The sequence below is a fragment of the Garra rufa genome, chromosome 1 (assembly GCF_049309525.1).
Source record: "Garra rufa chromosome 1, GarRuf1.0, whole genome shotgun sequence".
In the NCBI taxonomy this organism is placed as follows: domain Eukaryota; kingdom Metazoa; phylum Chordata; class Actinopteri; order Cypriniformes; family Cyprinidae; genus Garra; species Garra rufa.
The window spans coordinates 13888930-13912501 of record NC_133361.1 but is presented as its reverse complement, the minus strand read 5'-3'; the positions used below and the strand labels follow the sequence as shown (position 1 = coordinate 13912501).

The 23572-nt window shown below is 39.8% G+C and overlaps 1 protein-coding gene across 2 annotated transcripts; it reads right to left on the bottom strand.

The window, feature by feature from the left end:
- Positions 1-259: 259 nt before the first annotated feature.
- LOC141343294 (nuclear factor 7, ovary-like) lies at positions 260-15633 on the bottom strand. 2 transcript variants are annotated; one of them, XM_073847895.1, is made up of 6 exons: positions 15232-15633; positions 13069-13164; positions 10118-10351; positions 10018-10040; positions 9818-9936; positions 260-1073 (listed from the first exon to the last, which is right to left on the bottom strand). In XM_073847895.1, exons 1-6 carry the CDS (start codon positions 15625-15627, stop codon positions 589-591), a joined length of 1353 nt encoding a protein of 450 aa, XP_073703996.1. In that variant the 5' UTR covers positions 15628-15633; the 3' UTR covers positions 260-588. The 2 variants fall into 2 exon arrangements, with proteins under 2 accessions (XP_073703996.1, XP_073703991.1); XM_073847890.1 differs by lacking the exon at positions 10018-10040 and having other exon boundaries at positions 9818-9954; positions 10113-10351; positions 15232-15627.
- Between the last annotated feature and the right edge of the window lie 7939 nt (positions 15634-23572).

Sequence of the window (23572 nt, the reverse complement as noted above, 5' to 3'; positions counted from 1 at the left end):
ACGATTCATCATTTGTAAATGTTTGCACACATTTACAGATTTTTTTAAGTATCTCTATTGTCACTGGGCTTTCAGCTGCTGTAACAACGTTTATGTAAAGAGTAGTTAGTTCAGTTTAGCTGAATGCTTGGTAAACTCATAACACACTTTGTAAATTTGGGTGCAAAACATGTTTTATTACCTCAACACTTACAAGTATACTACTTTGTATCATTAAACAGAATATTCCTTAAATCATAAATCAATAAGAGGGGGAAAAAGAAACACATTTTCAAAACAATTTTCATAATAGTAATAAAATTGGTCCTGTATCACCAAACCTGTCCCTACCCGTATCACCCGTATTAAAGTTTTGAGTTCCTGCTGTTTCTCTCTCAAACACACAGATCACTTGCATGAGTGCTGCTGAGTGTGTGGTTAATAGAGAGTTCTTCATGGTTGCTATGTAGTGTATTTTGAACATTTTTACAGATGAATATATTTACTTGTTTTCTGGTCTGATATTCAGATCAACAGTCTCTTACTCCTGTGATTAAATATTGTAGGCTATTATGATGAAAGAAAGATCCAGACCTACAGGAGTAACCATTACTGACTATTGGTTGGCAAGATCCTCAGAGACTTATCACAACGAAAGAATGGCAGTAGTGTGTGAGTGAAGGTGGTTGTGAATGTGTGTAGATGTGTGTTAGTTACAGGATCAGAGAATGACACCGTTCCTCTGTCATAGTCCAGATTCACTCTCACACGATCAAGCTTCTGATTAACCTGAAAACCAGAACCTGGGGACCATTCGTACGCCACAAACCAGACACCAGTGTTAAAGAAAACACGTCCCTTCCTCTGGTTTGATGCTGTAGTTACTCCAAGACACCACCATGAATTCTGTTTAAGCTCCACATCCCAGCAGTGTGTTCCTGAGTTAAAACCCTCTGAACCCAGAACACAGCGATGACAGTCAAATCTCTCTGGATTACCAAGAACAGGTTGCTCTCCGATGTCTCTCACACTGGTCAGATCATCAGACACGACGAGACGTGGATGAGCAGTGTTTGGATCCAGAATGACAGGAGCTGATGAGACACAATCAACAGATGCTGTTATTCTGATGTTCATATAATGATCAAGAGTGAACCAAACACAGATGATTATGAATTATGACAATCGTCCTGTTGATCAAACACATCAGACATTTTCCTCTCATCACTGTCAGTCATTCTCTGTGGGGCGTGAGGATGCTGAGGACAGCATTACCCACTGCACCACCGCTGAGGGTGAGCTAAATTTGGATCTGGGACAAACTGTGAACCAAGGTTATTTTCGTAAACGAAAACTAAAACTAAGACGAAAACTATTGATCAGAAAACATTTTCGTAGACTGAAATAAAATAAAAACATCAAAATAAATGAAAAAATAGAACGAAATGAATCTTTTATTTTTAAACTTTTAAAAACTAACTGAAATAAAATAATAACGTTTTCGTAATATAGGCTACGTTCTCACCCCATGGCGGAAAAATAAAGACTGCGACCTGAACAGCACCTGCTTTAAATCTAGGCTACTGCGTCAGTTTTTATTAATGTATTTTATATAACACAAGCTATCAAACCAATATATTGGAGCTGCTTAATCGTTAAAGGATAGAGATTCAAACACCCACGTGATCTCATTTGTAAATGACAACGATTCCTCATATCTATTTAACCTTTAAAAAAGTCTTACCGGAACATTAAAATCTGTATTTGCACTACCGCTAACAGAGAGAGCAGTCATCATGTTTATGTAAAAAACAGCTTCACAAACAGTCTTTTCAAATATCCAGTCATTATCACAGCAATAGTCTGTGTTATGTCTACTCCAGGTAATCATGAAGACAAGAAAGTTTCTCACTTCTTCAAGGTTTATTCAAACCCACAAGCAATACAAAAGTGCCAGGCATTTACATGATTAGGCAGCAGGTGCAACCCCTTCCATTCTTACTCTACACCTTTTATAGGTATCAACATGTGGATTCCAGCGCCATCTCCTGACAAGTACATAAACACAACATTCCCCCTTTACTCAAAACTGTAATTTCCACCCAAGTTACATAGTTGGTGCAATAGGCAAAACCTATGCAATATTTACATCAAATTCAATTAGTTTAACAATATATTCTACATTCTGTAACCAGACATATTAGAACTAGAATTAATTCTCATTTAGCACAAGATAATCAATGTCTTTTGTACTAAGTAACATAATCATGCAACCAACTCGGAGGGCGTTTCACTCGTGATGAAGACCTTACAGGAACAGATGGAGAAGCAATTTGATTAGGCAAGTTCACAAGTTCATTTTTAGGCAACACTGTAGAGGAAGGAACAGACTGAAAGGGCAAGGACACCAGTTGACTCTCAATGGCATTTTCCACAGGTGCACAAGCTGGAGAAAGATGAGATGCATGCCAGTTTTTCCCATCTGATAACTGGTAAGTGCATGGACCCAGTTGATATACAATTTTCAAAGGCTTTGAGAATCTAGGATGTCCTTTTGGAACATGAACTGGAATTTTTATACGCACACTGTCTCCAGGTTTGAACTCAGGAGTACAGGCTCTTCGTCTGTGTATGTTTTCATCTTCTTTTGAGATAATGACACTTTCTGACTCACAGCAGGATCCTTACAAGTTATAGGAAGAGGGAGAACATTAAGACAAGTATGCAATTTTCTGCCACAGAGTAACTCAGAAGGAGACTGTCCAGTAACAGCATGGGAAGTAGCACGGTAAGTTTGAAGAAAGTCTGTCACTGTTGATTTCCATGGCTTTCCAGACAGAATAGCAGATTGAACAGAACTCTTCAGTACTCGATGAAATCGCTCAATAGCTCCATTTGCAGCTGGGTGATACACTGACGTATGTATATGTTGAATGTCTCGATTTTTCAGAAATGCAGCAAACTCCACTGACTTGAACTGACATCCATTGTCAGATACAATGTAATGAGGATTTCCAAATCTGCTGAAAACTGACGTCAAGAAGTTGATCACATTTTTACTTGTGATTGAAGAGGTGAATGCCACTTCTGGCCACTTACTATGATAGTCAATCAATGTCATAATGTACCGACAATCCCAGGTAGCGGTTTCAAATGGGCCAACAATGTCAACATCCACTTTTTCCCATGGCATAGTTGGAAAAGGTACAGGTTGTAAAGGTGCAGCACGAACAGTTGTAACCTTATCAGAAGACAAGCAAACTTCACAATTCTTGATCTGTTCCTTAACCAAGCAGTCAATACAAGGCCACCAGTAAAGTTCACGAATGCGCTGTTTCGTACGCACTATTCCTTGATGACCTTCATGAGCAAGATTCACCAAAACATGTCGCAATGCAACAGGAACAACAAGACGTGACCCTCTAAACACATAGTCCTTTTGCACAGCAAGTTCATGACGTATTTGAAAATATGGACGTAGAACAACCCCCACAGCAGCTGATGAAGAGGGCCATCCATGAACAATCTGAGCACGTAATGCAGTCATTTCTGAGCATGATGCAGAAGCAAGAGCAAATTCAGTTGGAGACACAGGAGACATTTCAGAAGACAAAAATGCAACAAACTCAGTATCAGAAAAATCCTCATCAGAAGCAGGCAAGGGTAGGCGTGAAAGATAATCAGCAACTTGGTTTTGAGAGCCAGGATAATAATTCACCTCATAGTTAAAACACAAGAGTCGCTCTGCCCAACGTGCGATCCTCATTCCAGCGCGATCTGTGCCTTTAGAGGAGAGGAGCACTGTCAAGGCCTGATGATCCTTACGTAGAAGAAATTTTCGACCCCAGAGGTAAGTTCTCCATTTTTCAACAGCCCAGACACATGCTAAAGCTTCCTTTTCAATCGTTGAATATTTGCGTTCCGCAGTAGACAATGTTCTTGAAGCAAATGCACCAATGTGTTCTGTGTTGTATTCATGAATTTGAGAGAATACAACACCTAGTCCATAATCTGACGCATCCGTTGAAACAACAATAAGCAAGTGAGGGTCAAACAATGCTAAAGCAGGGCTTTGTAGTAACAACTCCTTTACAGTACTGAAATTCTTCTGAGCCTCATCTGACCAGCTGAACTCAGAACCTTGTCTGATGCAAGCACGCAAAGGTTCTACAACTGTAGCCAAATTTGGAATGAATTTATTGTACCATGACAACAATCCAAGAAGGGAACGGAGCTGATGTGCATCTTTAGGAACAGGAGCATGAAGCATTGCACTAAGATGATCCTCATCTGGGTGAATACCCTGTGCAGATACAGTATGACCAAGGAACCGCAAACTGCTTTTATTAAAGTGACATTTTGAATCATTCAACTGTAAGCCTGCATCATGTATGCGCTGAAGAACCACTTTGAGCATGTGGTCATGGTCACTTTTTGTATGTCCCCAGACAATGACATCATCCAAATAATTGGCTACATTTGGCAATCCTTGAAGTACAGTTGCTAGCATTTTCTGAAATGCAGATGGAGCTGAAGAAAGGCCATAAGGTACTCGACAGAATCGGAATAGTCCTTCATGGGTGATGAATGCAGTCAGATCACGACTTTCTTCATGTAACAAAAGCTGGAAATAAGTATTTTCTAAATCAATTGTAGAAAAGACAGTTGCTCCACGCAGCATAGACATCATCTCATCAATATGAGGCAAAGGATAACTGTCAGCAACAACAGCTTTATTTGGTTCTCGCAGGTCTACACACATGCAAATACCACCGGTCTTCTTCTGAACAACTACAATTGGAGAAATCCACGGTGACGCATCCACTCGTTCAATGATACCCAAGTCAAGAAGGCGTTGAAGTTCATCATTGACAGCATTTCGAACAGATAATGGCACCCGTCTAAAGTTTCTGACGAACAGGCTTCACCACTGAAGAAGTTTTTACCTTATGCACAAATCCTTTTGCACATCCTAGCTTAGTAATAGGCACAGAATCAGAAAGTCGCATTACAGAGGCTGAAGACTGAGTCGGTCCTGGAAGTATGGAAGAACCTTCAAACTTGAGATGCAATCCATTAATTAAATCCATTCCAAGAAGAGCAGTGCCACATTCAACTATAAAGATTGAAGTATTACAGGTCACATTATCTCTGGTAACAGTAACAGGTAGACAACCAAGCACTGGTATTGGATCTCGTGAATATGTCACCAATTTAACAGCAGGAGTCAGCAAAGAGTCTTGTTTAAAGTGTTTTTCATACACAGATTTAGGCAGAATGGAAACGGAAGATCCAGAATCTACAATCAACTCCACAGGTACAGAGGCTGATGCAGTCATGATAGTAGTAGTACACTTTATCTTATTAGATACTGAATCATGCATGTAAAGAATCTGAAGCTCAGGCAGTTCAATCTCATGTACAGAATGTGTTTGCTGTGAACGACACACTCTTGAAAAATGTCCCAACTTTTGACAATTATTGCACTTTACAGAAACTGCAGGACATCTGGAATCATTTGTAAGATGTTTTGTAGATCCACATCGATAACATGCACGAGCCAAGGAAGTAGCAAAAGACTTTGAAGGCACAGGCAGAGGTTTCAAAGATGATTGTCTTTTGTAACGATCAACAGCAGGCACACTTGTTGCTTGTATTGCTTGCACAGGTACTGAACTCTGATTTGAAAAAAAGTTTAGCTTGTTCACCAGCAGCCTCCATCTGTGTAGCAATAGTAATAGCCTTGTTAAGAGTCAAATCAGTCTCTAATAACAGACGTTCTCTAATACGATGACTGTTTACATTCTCCACTAATTGATATTGCAACATTTCATCATTATTAGATGCAAACTCACATGTGGTGGCTAAGTCCCGAAGAGAAGCAACATACTGCAGGATTGTTTCCCCTGGTGCTTGAATTCATTTTCTGAATGCATGACGCTCAGCCACAACATTACGTCGAGGAATAAAGTGTAGTTTCAAAGTCTCAATAGCATCCTCCATTGTTTCTCCTTGGTCTGGTAAAGTATAGAATAGTCTCTGCCCTTCTGTTCCCAGGCAATGAAGAAACAAAGCTCGCTTTCTTGCAACTGGCCAGTCATCTCCTGATGCATTTATGACATGTAAGTAATTCTCAAACATCTTTAACCAGACGTCAAAAGGAATAGACGGCTCACCCAGACATGGTAAGAATGGCTTAGGAAAAGAAGCAACAGCAGACATCTTTCATGTAGAACAGCAAAATCCTCGTCGCCAATTTGTTATGTCTACTCCAGGTAATCATGAAGACAAGAAAGTTTCTCACTTCTTCAAGGTTTATTCAAACCCACAAGCAATATAAAAGTGCCAGACATTTACATGATTAGGCAGCAGGTGCAACCCCTTCCATTCTTACTCTACACCTTTTATAGGTATCAACATGTGGATTCCAGCGCCATCTCCTGACAAGTACATAAACACAACAGTCTGATTAAAGGTCCTCGCTCTGATATGACGTCTATGGTAGAGACCAAAATAGAGCACGTCATCTTTTGGAAGTAATTGGCGCTTCAAATAACGTTTGTGTCGATTGCATTGTATCGCCACTAGATGGAGACTAACTGTTAAAAAATGCATTTGTCAATGAATAGAGATTGATTCAAAAACGCAGATTCATCCAGTAATGTTTTGTGAGCAAGTAATTTATTCATTCAAATCACTTTTTCATAAATTTAATAATAAAAATTAAATATGTATTAAATATCTTCTATTTTAAATACAAATATTATGTATTCAATTATTATTAATTCATTCAAATGACTTAAACACTTCTAAATAGACTGAAGCAATTAATATTTTGTCCCACATTATTTTGCTTAGTTTAGATTTGCGAGGAAATCATAATCTCTATTTAATCTCTAAAAACTAAAACTGAAACTTGACTAAATAAAAACTAAATAGAAATGTGTTTACAAAACAGAAACTAAACTATAGTCTCCAGTCTCCATCAGGGTCATAGCTGGAGGATCCCTCACCTTCGCCTCCAGCCTCAGAGTCCTGGACTCCGCCTTGGCCTTCTGACCCTGCAGCTCCACCCCGGCTCTCAGCCCCCTCGTCTCCACCGTCGCCCGTCGGCCCACCAGCTCCACCGTGCTCCATCGTCCTTTTGGCTCCACCCCGGTCAGTCGTCATCCCACCTTCGCCTCAGGACTCTACTTATCTGGCAGCGCCTCATCACTCCGTCCCACCGGCTCTGTGAAACTCCTCCCTCCCTCTGGCACAGCCTCAGTCCTCTGTCGCTCCGGCTCCGCCGCGGACCTCCGAATCTCCAGCTCGGCTGCCAGAGCCTTGGGCTCCGCCTTGGCCCTCTGGATCCTCTGTGTCACCTAAGGTCATCGGCTCTCCGTCTCCGCCTCGGGTTCTACCGCCAACTGCTCCGCCTCCGTTGGTCGGCTCCCTGGAGTTGTCAGCCTTTCCTCCACCATGGCTCCTCCCTCCATCGGCTCCACCATGGGTTTCCATCATGGCTGCTGTCTGGGTCACACCTGGCTCCTCCTGCTCCAGCTCCTTCCTGTCACCTCCTTGGCTCCTCCCTCCGTCATCACCTCCATGGACTGTTCTGTCTCCACCCTGGATCGCGTTTATTGCCCTCCTCCCGGGAATCCATCCTCCGCCGAAGCCCCCTACTGAGGCTCTGTGTAGTTTGTTCCCTTCCAGGTAACTTCGAGCTGCGTCGAAACGCTGTTGGAATGCCTCCGGCGTGACCGTGTCCTGAATCATGTGTGCAAACTATCCAACGAGAGAGTGCAACGTCACGGGCGTCATGACGGGCGTCCTTTTTTCCCCCGACCTACACACTGAGGTGTCGAGGTCATGGGGAAAACCTTTCTCAGAGCATCTTTTCAGCCCGTCTGCCGCCAATTACACTCACGCGGCGGGGCTGTCTGAGCGCGCTTACAGGGAAATGCCTCGGGTGGAACAGACGCTTGTGGGCTATCTGTCCCCCGACGCAGCATCTTCTTTGAAGTCTCCAACCTTCCCTCTAAACCCCTCAGGACTACTTCCGTTCTGGTAGGGAAGGGCTATGCAGCAGCAGGTCAAGCTGGTGCGTGTCTGCACACCATGGTGGTGTTACAGGCGTACCAGGCAGACCTGCTGAAACAGTTGGATGAGGGCGATGGAGTTTGTCCTGAAGATCTGGCTGAACTCAGGAGGACCGCTGACCTGTCTCTCCGAGGACACCTGTGGTTGACCCTGTCTAATATTAAAGAAAGAGACTCCGGTCAGTTCGGCAAGCGGCGGATTTTCACCGTTTTCTCCCTCGCCGTCCTCCAGCTCAGGGGGCCATTGGGCGTCAACGGCCCCCTAGCTCCTCACATCGGGAGTCACAAAAGCTCTAAGCCGAGCTCCTCAAAGCCCAAGACTGACCTGAGGGAAGTCTTGAAAGCTAAGAAGAGATCGGCTAAGAAGAGCTCGGCTAAGAAGCCCTGACGGTCGAGGCCCAGGGCTGATGAGGGAAGTCCCGTCTGGGGAAAAGCGGTTCACACCTCAACATACGGTGCCCGTCTCTCCACAGTGTCCTCAGGGGGTAGGCATGCCAACCCTGCCACCTGTGGTGTTTCAGGGCTCCCAGCAAGCATATCTCTCAGTCACCTCCGGATCTCGCAGCGGTGCTAGGAGGCTCGCGACCTCATCTGAGGTCTCTCGAACAGCTAGACGGGTTATTCAGTCCCCAGTTTTGGGACCCCCAGCTAGCCATTCCCTCAAATCCAGAGGTCAGTCTCTGTTCAAAAGTTCAAAATGCTGACGGTGAAACAGGTTGTCCCACACATCAGGTCTGAGGACTGGTTTGTGACTAAAGATCTCAAGGACACATATTTTCACGTCTCCATCCTTCCCCAACATAGGAAGTTCCTGAGGTTCGCTTTCAGGGCAAAGCGTACCAATATCGGGTTCTTCCTTTTGGCCTTGCACTCTCACCCCGCACTTTCACGAAGTGTGTGGATGCAGCTCTGGCTCCTCTGCGATTCCAGGGCATCGGCCCTAGTTCCCTGAAGGGAACGAGACGCTGCATCTCTAAGCCTTCCTTCGGCATCCCTGCAGCGCTTGCTGTCTCCAGAAGCTGGCGTTGTACTCCACCGCACGTGTTCTTATGCTTCCCGATCGGTGACATCATGGCGCCTGTGACGTCGCACACTCTCGCTGGATAGTTGCACACATGATTCAGGACGTGGTCACGGCGGAGGCGTTCCCACAGCGTTTCGACGCAGCGTCTCGTTCCCTTCAGGGAACCAGGGTTACATACGTAACCTGAGACGTTTTCCTTGTTTGTCGGCACGAGGACGCGCCAACTGGGAGGGGGATGTAATGTCACACCTCTGGACTTGTTTATGTTAGTTTCTCCCAGTGTGTCCCCCAGCTGTACTGTTTATATTGGTTTCTCTAATCGTTAATGTGATTTCCTACACCTGGTCTTTGTAATCTGTGCTTCTTTATAAGCTGATGTCTTTGCTCTGTTGTTTGTCAGATGTTAATGTTACTACCCTGTGTTCCTGTGTTTCCTGTGCTCATCTGTGGATTATTAAAGACTTCGTTTATTTCCGTTGTTGTTCGTCTTTTCCTGTCTGCAGAGTGACATGAAGAACTAGAAGTAAAATTACTGAAACCTAAATAAAATTATTTATAAGTGTGCATATTGAATTTGAAGCTAAAATGTAAAAATAAACCACAATTCAAAATATAAATAAAAAAAACTATGATCTGTTTATTCGCACACAATGCTAAAATCTGTCAATATTCCCCCTCAAACATCATTTCTAGTGTATGTGTGTGAGCTCAGATCTTCTGCAGTCAGACTCACTGTTCTGGATGATGTTCTGCATCTTCTTCCAGACTCTGAACGGCAGGTTGCCCAAATAACGTGGCACATGAATCAAAGCTCCAGAAGGCGTCTGTGGATCCTGCTGTAAGATCTGGACTCTGGAGAAACATTCAGGAGTCAGAACTACAGTGGCTTTGGGTTAGAAGCAGAGAGACCAGGGACACCAGCAGATCACTCACCCTAACATTGAGACTGGAAACTCCTGCAGAACAAACACACCATTGATCATCAACAACTCAATCAATCATCAATCAATCAATCAATGATCTGAAATCAGACCTTTAGAAAGCAGACATTGTCACTGGCTTTCATCATCTCCTCCATGTCTTTGATTGTGTCTGAAAGAGCTGAGATGTGTCTGTTGATCTCCTCCAGCTTCTCCGTCATCATCTGCTTCTTCTGCTCCTCTTCCTCCCTCAGTGCAGTGATTGTAGCTTCTTCTTCATCTCTGAGAAACTGATGAAGCTTCGCAAACTGCTGTTTAATCTGACGCTCTGTGTGCTCAGCTTGAGACTGAAATCAAACCACATTCACTTCAGTTATTTCCATCAACACACATCAACACAATCACATCCTTCATATCTGAGAGAAACTCAGATACAGACATATAACGGATCCAGAAGCAGATTGATTACCATCAATTACAAAAATAACCAACTGGAGTCCATTATATTCAGAGGTGTCAAGTAACGAAGTACAAATACTTCGTTACCTTACTTAAGTAGAAATTTTGGGTATCTGTACTTTACTGGAGTAATTATTTTTCAGACGACTTTTTACTTCTACTCCTTACATTTTCACGCAATTATCTGTACTTTCAACTCCTTACATTTTAAAAATAGACTCGTTACTCTCCTATTCTTTACGGCTAGTTTTCATTCATGTCATCGTTCAAAAAAAAAAAACTATCCAGATATATCGCGCCATCCACATAGAGTGAATTTGGTTGTGGTTGGATGAGAAGTATAAACATATACCATTCCGACACCCTATTGGTTTGTACACGATCCATCACACCTGCACGTGACATGACACAAATCACGTCACACTCCTGGCCATCGGGGAGAACCGGGACATTCCCGGTGGGCCGGTGGAGTAGTGGGCCGATCGCCGAAGAGAGGCAAACCTCCCGCATATTATGCGCTATTTTAAATGACATTCGAAACTGCAAATAGCCCAAAAGTGTGAAGTTACGGAATCAGTTACCCGCACAGCGCGATGCAAAGTGATAAATAGCGCAAGTTGAAGTTGCTTGACGCATTCAGATTTAACACAGAATTGTGTTAGAGGCCGTTCACATGTCGCGCCTAAAAACGCGTGGAAAACGCTAGGCGCGCCGCTTTCTTCCTTGTCAACAAAGCGCTCAGGCGCTTGCGCTCCGGAAGCGTCTGCCGTTTCTAAGCAACCATCAGCTGCGCTCTAGCTCCAAGCTGCGGTGCGCTTGCGACATTCTGAAAAGTTGAGATGTTTTTATCTCGATGCGGCGCGGACGCGCCCGGAAAAAACGAGCGCGTCGCACCGCGTGCGCGTCGCGACCGCGTCGCTTCCAAAATGCGCGCGAAAGCCGCGCGTCTCCATTTGAAATAACGAACTTGCGCGCGCAAAAGACGCTTCATGTGAACGGCCCCTTAGGCAGTTGTGTGATATGAGAACATTAAAGGTTCTGTCTCTGCTGGGCTGCTGAAAACAGCTGCATGAGGAGGTAAAGTGATAAACGTCAATACATATTTACTGTCATTTTTTTATTAAAAATTTCATAGTTTATTATTATGAATTATTTAAAAAACATAACCATTGTAATTTTATTCTTGTGACGACATCTTACTAATACTAGTCAGTTAATATCTGGATTTTAAGCAATAATTTCTTTCTTTTTAAATATTAAGTTGTAATTCATTTTAATTGGAGTAAAATGTTAATTCAGTAAGAGCCTGATTAAAGATAAATATCAGTGCCTTATATAAATGAGGTGTTTACTACACATATTAAAGTTCTTAAAGGGACAGTTCACCCAAAAATAAAAATTGTCATTATTTACTCAACATCATGTAATTTCAATCCTGTATGAACTTCTTTCTTCTGTGGAACATAAAAGAAGATACTTTGAGAAATTCAAAAATTGTGTCTATAGAGTAGAAATCAAGGGTAAACGAATATGTTTGTTTACATTCTACAAAATATCTTTTGTGTTCTCCAAAAGTAAGTAATTTTTACAGAATTTATTAGCAATAAAAGTCCCGCATTCTAGCTCAAAATCAATGCTTTACTGCATGCATTTCTATGTGACAAAAATGCATTATTAATTTTATAAATTATTAATAAAAGTTGCATTTGAATTCAGTATCTACCATTATTTGATTCTGTCCTGTTTTATTCATTTATTTACTTCAATTAAAGGCCCTATAATCCAACAAAACTCATGGGGGAACTTGTGGGCTGGATGGGCTGGATTTGTCCATGGCCAAATTTTAACCCCAGTCCAGCCCTACACTCCAGCAAGGATATAGCGAGTGTTCAGGTCATTACTCAAAAAAGATTATTTCTTACAAGTTATTATTTCTCGACTACTTGCTTATTTATCAAACGGGTGCTTTCTCTTCATCTTCTGCAAATGAAGCTATAGTAGGTAGTTTGATAGAAAGACGTTTGAATAAATAAACGTTTGCGATTGACAACGCGACTGACAATGTTGCGATAACAATACTTATAGGCAGCAACTAATCATCATATCTTCCGCTCCATGAAACATGTTAATGCTCAGTAGTACACATTTATGGTTCTTTAATGTATTTGCATTGTAATAAAATGTATATGCAGCTAAAACAGGTAGCCCAGTGCATTCCAAATTTTTCAACATTAACATTTTAATATAACATAGTCACTATGGCCTTTAGAAATGTTTTTTGGGGAAGTGTGGTAGTGCACAATAGGCCCCTGTGGCGCGGCCTAAGCTTTTGTCGTTAATGGCATTTTTTTCCTTACATTACTTTTACTTTTTTACTTTAAGTAGTTTTGAAACCAGTACTTTTATACTTTTACTTGAGTAAAAAGCTTGAGTTGATACTTCAACTTCTACAAAAGTCTTTTTAAATCTTAGTATCTATACTTCTACTTGAGTAATGAATGTGAATACTTTTGACACCACTGATTATATTAAATGTATCAGATCATAACTGTATATAGTGATCCTACAGCTGTAATTAAATTGACTCTTGATTCTGTTTCCTCACCTTGATGTGTTCAACTGTTTTCTCAAACTCTCCTTTCATTGTTTCATTGTGTTTTAGTTTCTCCTTTAATGATTTCAGTGCTGTATTGAGCTCTTCCTAGAATTAAATAAAATAAAAATACATAAAACACCAGATTGGAGTGAAAAAAGAAGAAAATATGATAGTGATTTTCATAAAATGCAGTGCAAAAGTATTTCCCCCATCCTGTTTTATGTTCCCCTTCAGTCGTTTTACTAGGACGTTACATATGGGAACTCGCCTGAGAGACCAATCACCTCTGAGCTTTAGAGAAAAGGCCAATGGGAATTGGCGAGTGGAATTTGCATGCCGAACCACTCCTCCGGACACATGGGCATATAAAAGGGCAGCGTGCAACCACTCAATCAGATTTTCTCTTCGGAGCCTCATCTCTGCTGCTGAAGAGATAAGAATCTTTATTACTCCCTCAGTGAGGCTCCCTTCGGCAGGGACGCACTGGCACACAGCTGACCTCTGGGGCCCAAGTACGCCTTTCACCCAGTGAGCCTCCTTGCACAGACCCTGTGCAAGATCAGGGAGGACGGGGAGCAGGTCCTGCTGGTTGCGCCATACTGGCCCACCTGGACCTGGTTTGTCGACCTCATGCTCCCTTTAAGGTAGGACCTTCTTTCTCAGGGGATGGGCACAATTTGGCACCCGCATCCCGATCTGTGGAACCTACACACGTGGCTTCTGGACGGGACACAGTAGACCTCTCTGGCCATCTCCAGGCCGTGGTAGAAACTATCACTCAGTCTAGAGCTCCCTCCACGAGGCAGGCCTATGCACTGAGATAGAGTCTGTTTGTCGACTGGTGTGCCTCTCGCGAAGAGGACCCACAGAGATGCTCAGTTGCAGTAGTGCTTTCCTTCCTGCAAGAGAAGTTGGAGCGCAGTCTGTCCCCTTCAACTCTCAAAGTATACGTTGCTGCCATTGCAGCGTATCATGATGCAGTGAATGGAGAATCCATTGGGAAGCACCAACTGTTCGTGAGATTCCTCAGAGGTGCGAGAAGGGTCAATCCCCCTAGACCGCACCTCATGCCCTCTTGGGATCTCTCAGTTGTCCTCCAAGGCCTTCGGGGAGCTCCTTTCAAGCCGCTAGCTTCAGTCGAGCTAAAATTCCTGTCACTGAAGACAGGGCTCCTGGCTGCGCTCACTTCCATCAAGAGGGTAGGGGACCTACAAGCCTTCTCTGTCGACAAAGCGTGCCTGGCATTTGGGCCGACTGACTCTCACGTAGGTGCGGAGTAGTCCATGGCTGTGCTCTGACTGGGTCTCCTTCGCCCAGGAGGTTGTGGCAACATGTCTCAGTATTATCCACGGTCAGCCAGAAGGCTGTGTTTCCCCTCATATATCTATAACCAGAATAGATATATTTATTTATCCTTATTCCACATGCCTAAACCACATGTGCTCCGCCCTTTTCCATGGGTCTGTTCCCATATACATGTTCCCGTTACACCCCCTTGCCACAATCCTAAATCACGCTGTACGCTGGGCTACGGCTTGGTTCCTCAGCAAAAACCCGAATGAGTGGTTGCACGCCACCCTCTTATGTGCCTGTGTTCTCGGGGGAGTGGTTCGGCATGCAAGTTCTACTCGCCTATTCCCACTGGCCTCTTCTCTAAGGCTCAGAGGTTATTGGTCCTTCAGGGATAGAGAGTCACATATGTAACCTAGACGTCTTTGTGAACATCTCTTGCTAAATTAATTCAAAAGAAATTAAAGTTTGTAAATGAAAGTTTACTGTCTAACATTAATTCACAACAATACACAGACATACATGTCAATACAAATCCATCTACTGTTCAAATACTGAAGTACCCTCCATTCCTCCGAATATCACTGCCTACTTTGACCCCCAGTTCTGGTTAATTAGTTTTACTGACTGATGAACAAAAGATTTCCGTAATCTATTCCTTCTAGCATATGGTACTCTCAGTCTTCTATTTGATGGCAAAAGTTGATATTCCTCATATAGAATATGGGAACAATCAGACATAATTTTATGTGTCAGGGACAGAATTTTTTTTCTTATACAATTCATGAAAACTTGGCTCAAGCCTTTGACCCACAGTCTTAGAACAGTTTGATATCATCCTTGCTTTCTTCATCATTAAGTTGAAAAACTCATTTGTCTTACCTTATATGATGGGACAACTTCATCAATGGGTCTAAATGTGTGACTGACATGTTTTTTTGAATCTCTGCACACTAAACACAACGGCTGTTTGTCCTCCAGACAGAAGAGTTTGAGTTTCTCATTGTGTAAACTGCAGATCTCCTCAGATCCTGATGAACTCCTCTCATGTCTCTTCTTCAGGAACGACTCACACAAGTTTTTTAACACAAGATTAGGAGGAGGTTCAGCTTTTGAGGATCTTCTCCTGCAGACAGGACACTCCTGAGTTTTTGTGGTTCTCCAGAACTGTTGAAGACACTCTTTACAGACACTGTGACTACATGCCAGAAAAACAGGATTCTTGAAGATTTCACAGCACACGGGACAAGAAATCTCTTCTACAGATAGTGAATCCATTTTCACAGTTTGAGCTCCAGCAGTCTAAACTTTACTTTCACTTTCTGAACGACGGTTTCAAAAATTAATCACAAAGATCAGCTGTCTGTTCAGAAACAAACATCTCAAAAAGAAGACAAAAGTGTTTCTCTTTGTTCATCACTGATTCTCTGTTTTCTTTAGTAAAGACAGAAGAGAGAACGACAGACAGGAGAAATAATGAGTCTCTTCCTGGTTTTGAGTGTGTTGAGTCGACTGTCAGGTGTTTCAAGAGGGAGGAGTTTCTGATCACCTTTGGGTGTGTTCAAACAGGTCAGATATATGGAAATCTAAAATCAATACTTACAGCACATATGTGACCCTGGACCACAAAACCAGTCATATGGGTACATTTTTTGAAACTGAGATTTATAAATCATCTGAAAGCTGAATAAATAATTTTTCCTTAGATATGTTTTTTCTTATTTATGAATTTTTATTTGTTTATTTTTATTTTTATTGTAAATCATATACACTATAAATACACTAACTAAAAGCATATTTCTACTTCAATAGTACTTCTGTGCAATTGTAGAAGTACAAAACACCACTGATATTTAAATTAATTGTAAGTACAGAGGACTTTTATCAGTGTTTCCTAAAAGTGTGCTTTGAATGCTTTAAAAATTAGTTCAGTGTTGGCACACTTTTATTTATATAGTACATTTTCCCAATTGTGCTACACTTAATATAAATACACTAATTAGACTTAAACTGATTTGAAATGCAGTCAGATAAAGTACACCAGTAGTGTTTTATAATTGCATTGCTTAAAAGAGTGCTACGTGTGCTTTACATAACATTTTAGTGGATTTTTAAATATCACTAAGTTGTATTTGGATTTTCATGAAAAATACAGTAGAAATTTATTACTCAAGGTCAGAGGTGGAAAGAGTAATACGGAACCATTTTATGTAGCGGTTTTACTCTGGTTGTGGTTTTATTCAATAAAGACGATGTTGATGATGGAGGTCTCAGGTTTTTTTATTTCTGCAGACACACAGAGCACAAATTATTCCTTTGGACACACGTCTCTCCCCTTCACTCAGGTTCTTGTTAGCAGAACGAGAGATAATACATCTGACCCCGTCAGCGGCAAATTTAATACTGAAGATGGCAATGTACTAAACTAATAATTACAAAAACATAAGACAACAAAACAAAATACAAAAATAAATAAATCACAGAATAGAATAGCCAACAAGATTCAAATCATTGTCAAATGGCATATAAAGTATATTATATTTACATGTCCTATAAGAATATAGTTTCTTCACTTCTTACTCATATCAGCGAGCAATTCGATGGAAAATGTCAAACATAAGAAATTTTACACAAATAAACAAACATTCAAATATGAATGTATCAAAGAAAAATGCAAATAAGATGCATTCAAATATTCAATGTCACTTTTGCAGACAGACCTCACTTTTTTTAACAAACTCATATAAAGTTGATTTTAAACATTTTGAACATTTCTCAACATATAACACGGTAAACATACAACATACCTGCAGACACACAGAGCACAAATTATTCCTTTGGACACACGTCTCTCCCCTTCACTCTGCCCAGACAGAACGGAGAAACTTGTAAGCTATACCAGTCACGGTTAAGCATTCAAAACGCGACCATTTACATTCATTTTCATGACATCACAGCCTTACATTACGATTAGACATTCTTTATCTCATGAAATAATGCACTGAACTCATTCATTGCACTTTAAACATTCTTACCAGGTTCTCGTTAGCAGAGCGAGAGATAATACATCTGACCCCTTCAGCGGCAAATTTAATACTGAAGATGGCGCTGTAGCGCGCCGCACGAGGTATCATGTGCGTCACTAATATGTGCTCTTTTTACAACAAAAACGTCTGCATATATGGTTCCATGTAGAACAAATTATAACCATTGTATCTTATAACTAAGAACACAATAAATGCAAAACACAAAAGAAATAGGTTTTGATGAAGTTCACTTACATTCAACATTTTCTAATTATTAGCCCAGCTACACTACTCAAGTAAAAGTACTGTTACTTCAAAGAAATTTTACTTAAGTACAAGTAAAAGTACTAATTTTTAATTCACTTTATACTTTATTATGTCTTTTAAAAAAACAAAGAAACATGTTCAATACATTTGTACAGAATTAATTTTTCTTTAGAGACATTTTTTTTTTTAATTATTCCTCATTTTTTCTTCTAATTTCTCTTCCATTTTTCCCCTTTGTGATAAAACCCACCACCCACACATTCACAAAATTACATGAAAAGTATCAATAACATTTACATACCTAGACAGGGGCAGTGTTCGATAGGGAAGGGTCCGGGGCGAAAGGGGCGGCGGCTTCTCTTGCAGCGACGTCGGTCCTCCTCTACCTACATGGTATGGCGAGTGGATCGTGCCACGGATTACCAGCCGAAGGCGACGGTCGTGTACTTTTCCGTTTGAGAATGGTTACGTCGCCACACAGACGCGTGACACCAACGCCATGGAGAAGTACGTCGCCTCAACAGGCGCGTGATAAGTTACGTCGCCTCAGTAGACGTGTGAATAGAATTTCCCCTCGGGGATAAATAAAGGAATTCTGATTCTGATAAGTATGTCTCTGTTAGATTTGTTGAATTTGTAATACATTGTCAGCACAGCTGTAATTTCCCCAGTTTCATACAATAAAAATCAAAGATGAACATGTTTATTTAAAATCAAGTAACATGTAATAAAAACAATATCTTAAGTATATTTTGATGGATATAGCCTTATATCATTTAAAGGGATGTATTTGCATTTTTACTTAAAGGGGTAGTTAAAGAATATCAAGAAGTTAAAAACCAAGTAATCACTATAGGCTAATCATTTTAATTTCATTTGAGTCCTATTGTTATTTTCTTTTTTTCTGTGAAACAAAAAAGTTATTGTTTTTGTTTTTAAAATCTCATCACTTGAAGGCACTGTTCATACTCTCCTTACACATGGAATAAAGCTAAGAATGAAATCATAAGTTTTGGATTGTCAGAATACTAGATCAATAGAAAAAAATCCTAAGAATAAAAATCAAAGTACACTTTCATTTTATTATCCAATTATTTTGATGACTAAAAAAAAAACCCAAATAGACAATGTTTTTTTTTAATAAGAATGAATAAAAATCACAACAAGAACAACACTTAATGTTTCAGATAAATGTTTAATCATTTAATAACAAATCGTAAAATGCAACAAAAATCAGGAATCTGTAAATTTGATAATTCTCTTTAACTTTTATTTAATTGACAAAAGTACAAAGAAAAGATTTTCAAAGTTTCACTGACCAACTTAAATATATTTTGTAAATATAAACAAATTTTGATTTTGATGGCTATACCATACTAAAAAAATGCAAAAAAAAAAAAAAAAAAAAAGGGTTATAGAATTGAGCTGTTTTGGAACAGTTTGTGAGCAGGGTATATTAGTAGCCTAGGTAAGGTTATCAGGTTTGGCTCATCAGAAAGCTATATATCAAGTGCCAGAGCTCATCTCAGATGTCGAGCTGTCAGTCCCACTGATCGAAGGGAACTCAAAAATATTAGGCCTAGAAGATTCCTTATCCTGTGGCTCAATCAAGTGGACAACATTAATATCACCGCCTTTATCTTTCAATTAAAATGGCTGATTAGCGTCCCAAACATGAAAAATGCGTGAAACTAAAGCCGACTCGCTACAGGACTGTCATGAATGGAATTTGGTCTTGAGGACGGTCGTGCCCAGTAGGTCTGTGTCTGTTCATGGCCTCAGTCGCTGTTTGCAGTCGGCAAAAAAAAAAGTGTCAAAACTTTGTCTAAGATAATAATCTTAGAATCCAGGAACCAGTCATTGCCATTCGTTTTCACAAAGATTTTTTTAAACATTTAATATTTGTCACTGACAAATATTAGCTGCAGCTATAGCGGAGAAGTGTTCCCTGTCATATATCATTCAGCATTAATTTTTCTAATTTTATCAAACATCCCAGCCGGCACATGACCGACCTTCAACGTTGAAATTTGGTTGAAATAAGGTCAGTTGTTGTTTCAACAGTGAAACAACGTTGATGTGACATTCAATGCTAAATGGTTGAAGATCAGTCAACACATGACCGAAATTCAACGTTGAAATTCGTTTGAAATTAGGTCGGTTGTTGTTTCAGCGGTAAAACAACTTTAATAAAACTTTGAATGCTAAAAGGTTATACATGCCTTCAAAAGCAAGTGTTTAAATTATAATATTAATAATAATAATAATAATAATAATAATAATAATAATAATAATAATTAACAAGGTTAACTTGTAAATCAACATAAAATCATGTCTTCAGCATACAAAGAAATGTTTGCCTTTTAAATGGACATTGTTATTCCATGAAACTTATAAAATATAAGTGTATTTAAATATAATTATCACCAACAATAAAACTAAATACATTTCGCTACCACACGCTGAAACAATTCCTATTGGTTGTTTTACCTTACTGCTTTGATCATGATTGGTTCATCTGGCTGTCATTCAGGAAACTGACAGGTGAAACTGCGCGCCTTTGGAATTTAAAAAAAATTGACCGTTACCGCATTTTCTTGTGAGGCTGTGAGCTGCGTAGACTATATGAGAGCTGCTGCTTACCGAAATTATTCAGTTGGTCCCGAATTATTTTATATTTTCCTGTTATATTTTTATTTTGAGCGTATTTGAATTGTGAGATCCCAACGGAGAACAAAAACCGGAACACAGAGGAAATAGACGTGAGCTGCGAGTCTCTGAAAACATACAGCACTGGCTAAATCAGGGAAGACAATAAGTAGGTATTTATTATTACCTTTTAAAAAATAGTACAATAGTTTACAAATTGGTAAAGGACATGTAAACTGCAGAAATTAAATACTTGAGTGTGTGTTTGTGCTGCTTTATTATCACAGACAGCAAAAGTTAGAAGCTAATCGCATTTAGAGCGCTAGCATTATTAGCTCATCTGGTCGTATAGACCATTTCAAGCGCTATTCGGCGGCTTAAGGAAGTGACGTCGTTGGTCCCAGGACGTTTCCGGTTAGTGATCCAGCGCATTCAAAACAATGGCGAGAAGCGCTTTATGAACAGTGGGATTGCGGTCATATATATACAAACTTCCTGCTTAAATGTCTAAATTAAAATTAGATCCTTGTCGTTCGGTGGTTGTGTGCTCCCTCTGGGGCGGTACTAACATTCTGAGACGTGTTTAACGGTAGATTTCCGCGAAACGTACCCGTGTTGCGGCAGTGAAGGAGAAGGCTGGATAACAACAAGCAACTCTAGGATATACAGCGCACATTTCGATTCAGGCAAGTAAATATCGTTTTTAATTAATCGGTTTATTTGTATATCTTTACGTTAACTCTTCAAGTATGATGCTGCATAATTTAAAGTAGCATTTTGTCATTGTTTTAATGTTTACATATGCATCTAGCTTTCGTGTGTAACGTTAATGAAAAAAAGCAAGTTTTTTATTTCTGTTTTATTGCTAAGTGTTATGTGGGTTAAATTCATATTAGTCGTCTAGTTATTTTGTCAGTTGACAAATGCAGTGAGTAACATGAAAGTACGTGAATGTTGTATTGTGTAACAGTTAAGGGTAGTAGTTTACAAAACGTAATGTTTATGGTAAATATTATTTTCCATCACATAAGCTTTGGTGATGTTAATTCCAAGATGTACTGACGTATTAAGCAATAATAGCATTATTTTTTTATATTGTGCATTATATTAAATAATTGTTTTTCTACTTTTATCCTTATATAATGTAAACAAAATTTATAGAGGTGATTTCTAATATCATTTGTTTCTTAGTCTAGGAAGCATTTTGATGTAAGCAGTTGTAAATATGCAGCAGGGTCACTAAATCTGACAATACAGTGTAATACTGAAATTTGTTAGCTCCCTGTAATTCCCATAGAATTGGTTAAATGTTATATACATTTTCATAATGATGGCTAATATCCTTTGTTTTGTTTTCTAGAAAGTATTCTAAACTGATGTAAACAGTTGCAGAAATACAGAAGGGTCACCAAATCTGAGAAGGCAGTGTAAGGAGAGCCATCATCTGTAGACACCCAAGGACAGCTGATCATCCTGCAGTGACAAACCACATCTGACCATATCAACACCCAGATGTGATTGAGAACTTGAGTGTAGTATTCAGTAATTTAGTGTAGTACTTAAAGCGACTGATGACCAGACCAGATACAGACTGCTGCTTTTGATATTTGTTCCCCCTTTGTACTCCATTTCAGTTCAAATGTTGTTTCAGTTGTTGTTGTTTCATTTGTTGAAGCATTTTATGTTCATACAAATATTTACATATCAATACATGTGCTGGAAATAAAAACAGTTGAAAGTGAGAGAATGCTTTTTGTTTATATACAGTACTGGTCAAAAGTTTGGACAAAGTAGTTTTTTTATGTTTTTGAAATAAGTATTTTATGTTTATTAACATGATTAATTATTTAAATGATTTCTATTATAAAAAAATATGTTGTGCAAAGCTGAATTAGCATCAGCCTTTACATTACACCAGTATTCATTTTCACATGAATATATATATATATATATATATATATATATATATATATATAAAATTTGTGTGGGTGTGAACAGTAAATACGTGCATAAAAACATATATGAATGCTTTATGTGTGTTTGTGTGTGCATTTATTAATCTGCAGATATACAGGTTTATGTAAAACACGTTAGCCAGCATTGAATTGCGACGATCTTGTTTATTTGTGATCACATGATGATTCGGAGCATTCATACCCTCCACTTGCACTGTTCCACAGCAACAAACTTGACCAAACTAACGTTGAACACATGTTGAAATGAATTCAACACGTAATAATAGCATCGAGCGCTTAGTTTAATAGCATACATTTAGCGTTGTTTGGAACGATATGTATTGTGAAAAGTAATGTACTAATGAAAACAAATATTTAAACAGAAATACAGACTGACCACGCAATGCAAGTAAATTAATCACGAACAACCTCCGGATATCTTGGGAACAAAACATGAAGTAAGTTGCACTGCTTGCTTCAGACTGATGACATCCATTGTACGAATAAATGTTCACAATATTTCCGTTCATGTGATATGCTTTTAGCAATCTCCCGTGTACACGCACGCAGCATGGATTAGTTAATGAGCAGCTTTTTTTTTTTACCTTAACTAGCTTTTTCGCTAGATTTTAAAAGAATGTGTTCGTATTGACAGATCGGAGAAATAGCGCTACCGGAAATGTTTCAGGACCGGACATGCGCAGTAACGTTCCAACGCGCTTGTTATTGTTTACATCCTTGAAATGGTCTATAGACCTTTTTCCTGAGTAAACGATGAGCGCCGCCATTACGAATTCTAACGTCAGATTGAATGCTTTTCTGTTCCGGTTTCCATAGGAACCCATTCAAATAGCGTCCATCTGTTTTTAATGTAGCTAACGTCCGCTGCTTCGTGTCATCTACACACTCATTAAAGTGAAGCACTGACAAGAATGAAGTGGGTCCAGGAAGAGAGTGTTGAGGGAATCCTTTGGTCACTTTATTTCATTTTAGGTTTCATAAAAGGCTCTCTGAGGCCTGGTGCCACACCCATTGTGTCTGCCGTTTGCTCCTCCCACAACAGTGTCCATTCTCTATCAGTGTCTTGTCCACGGTCAGTATGTCGTCCACTATAACTGTCTAGTTCACAAGTGTTTTCTCCATTATCAAAGTCTCATCCTCTATCAGTGTATCCTGCTGGAGAAACAGTAAAATGTCAAAATGTATTTGCAGTGTGTGTGATAACCTATTACATAGGAATGCACCAAAGTTTTGGTCAGCAATAAAATATTAAACAAAAAAAAGTATATGATTGTAAAAAACAAACAAACAAAAAAAAAAACTTGC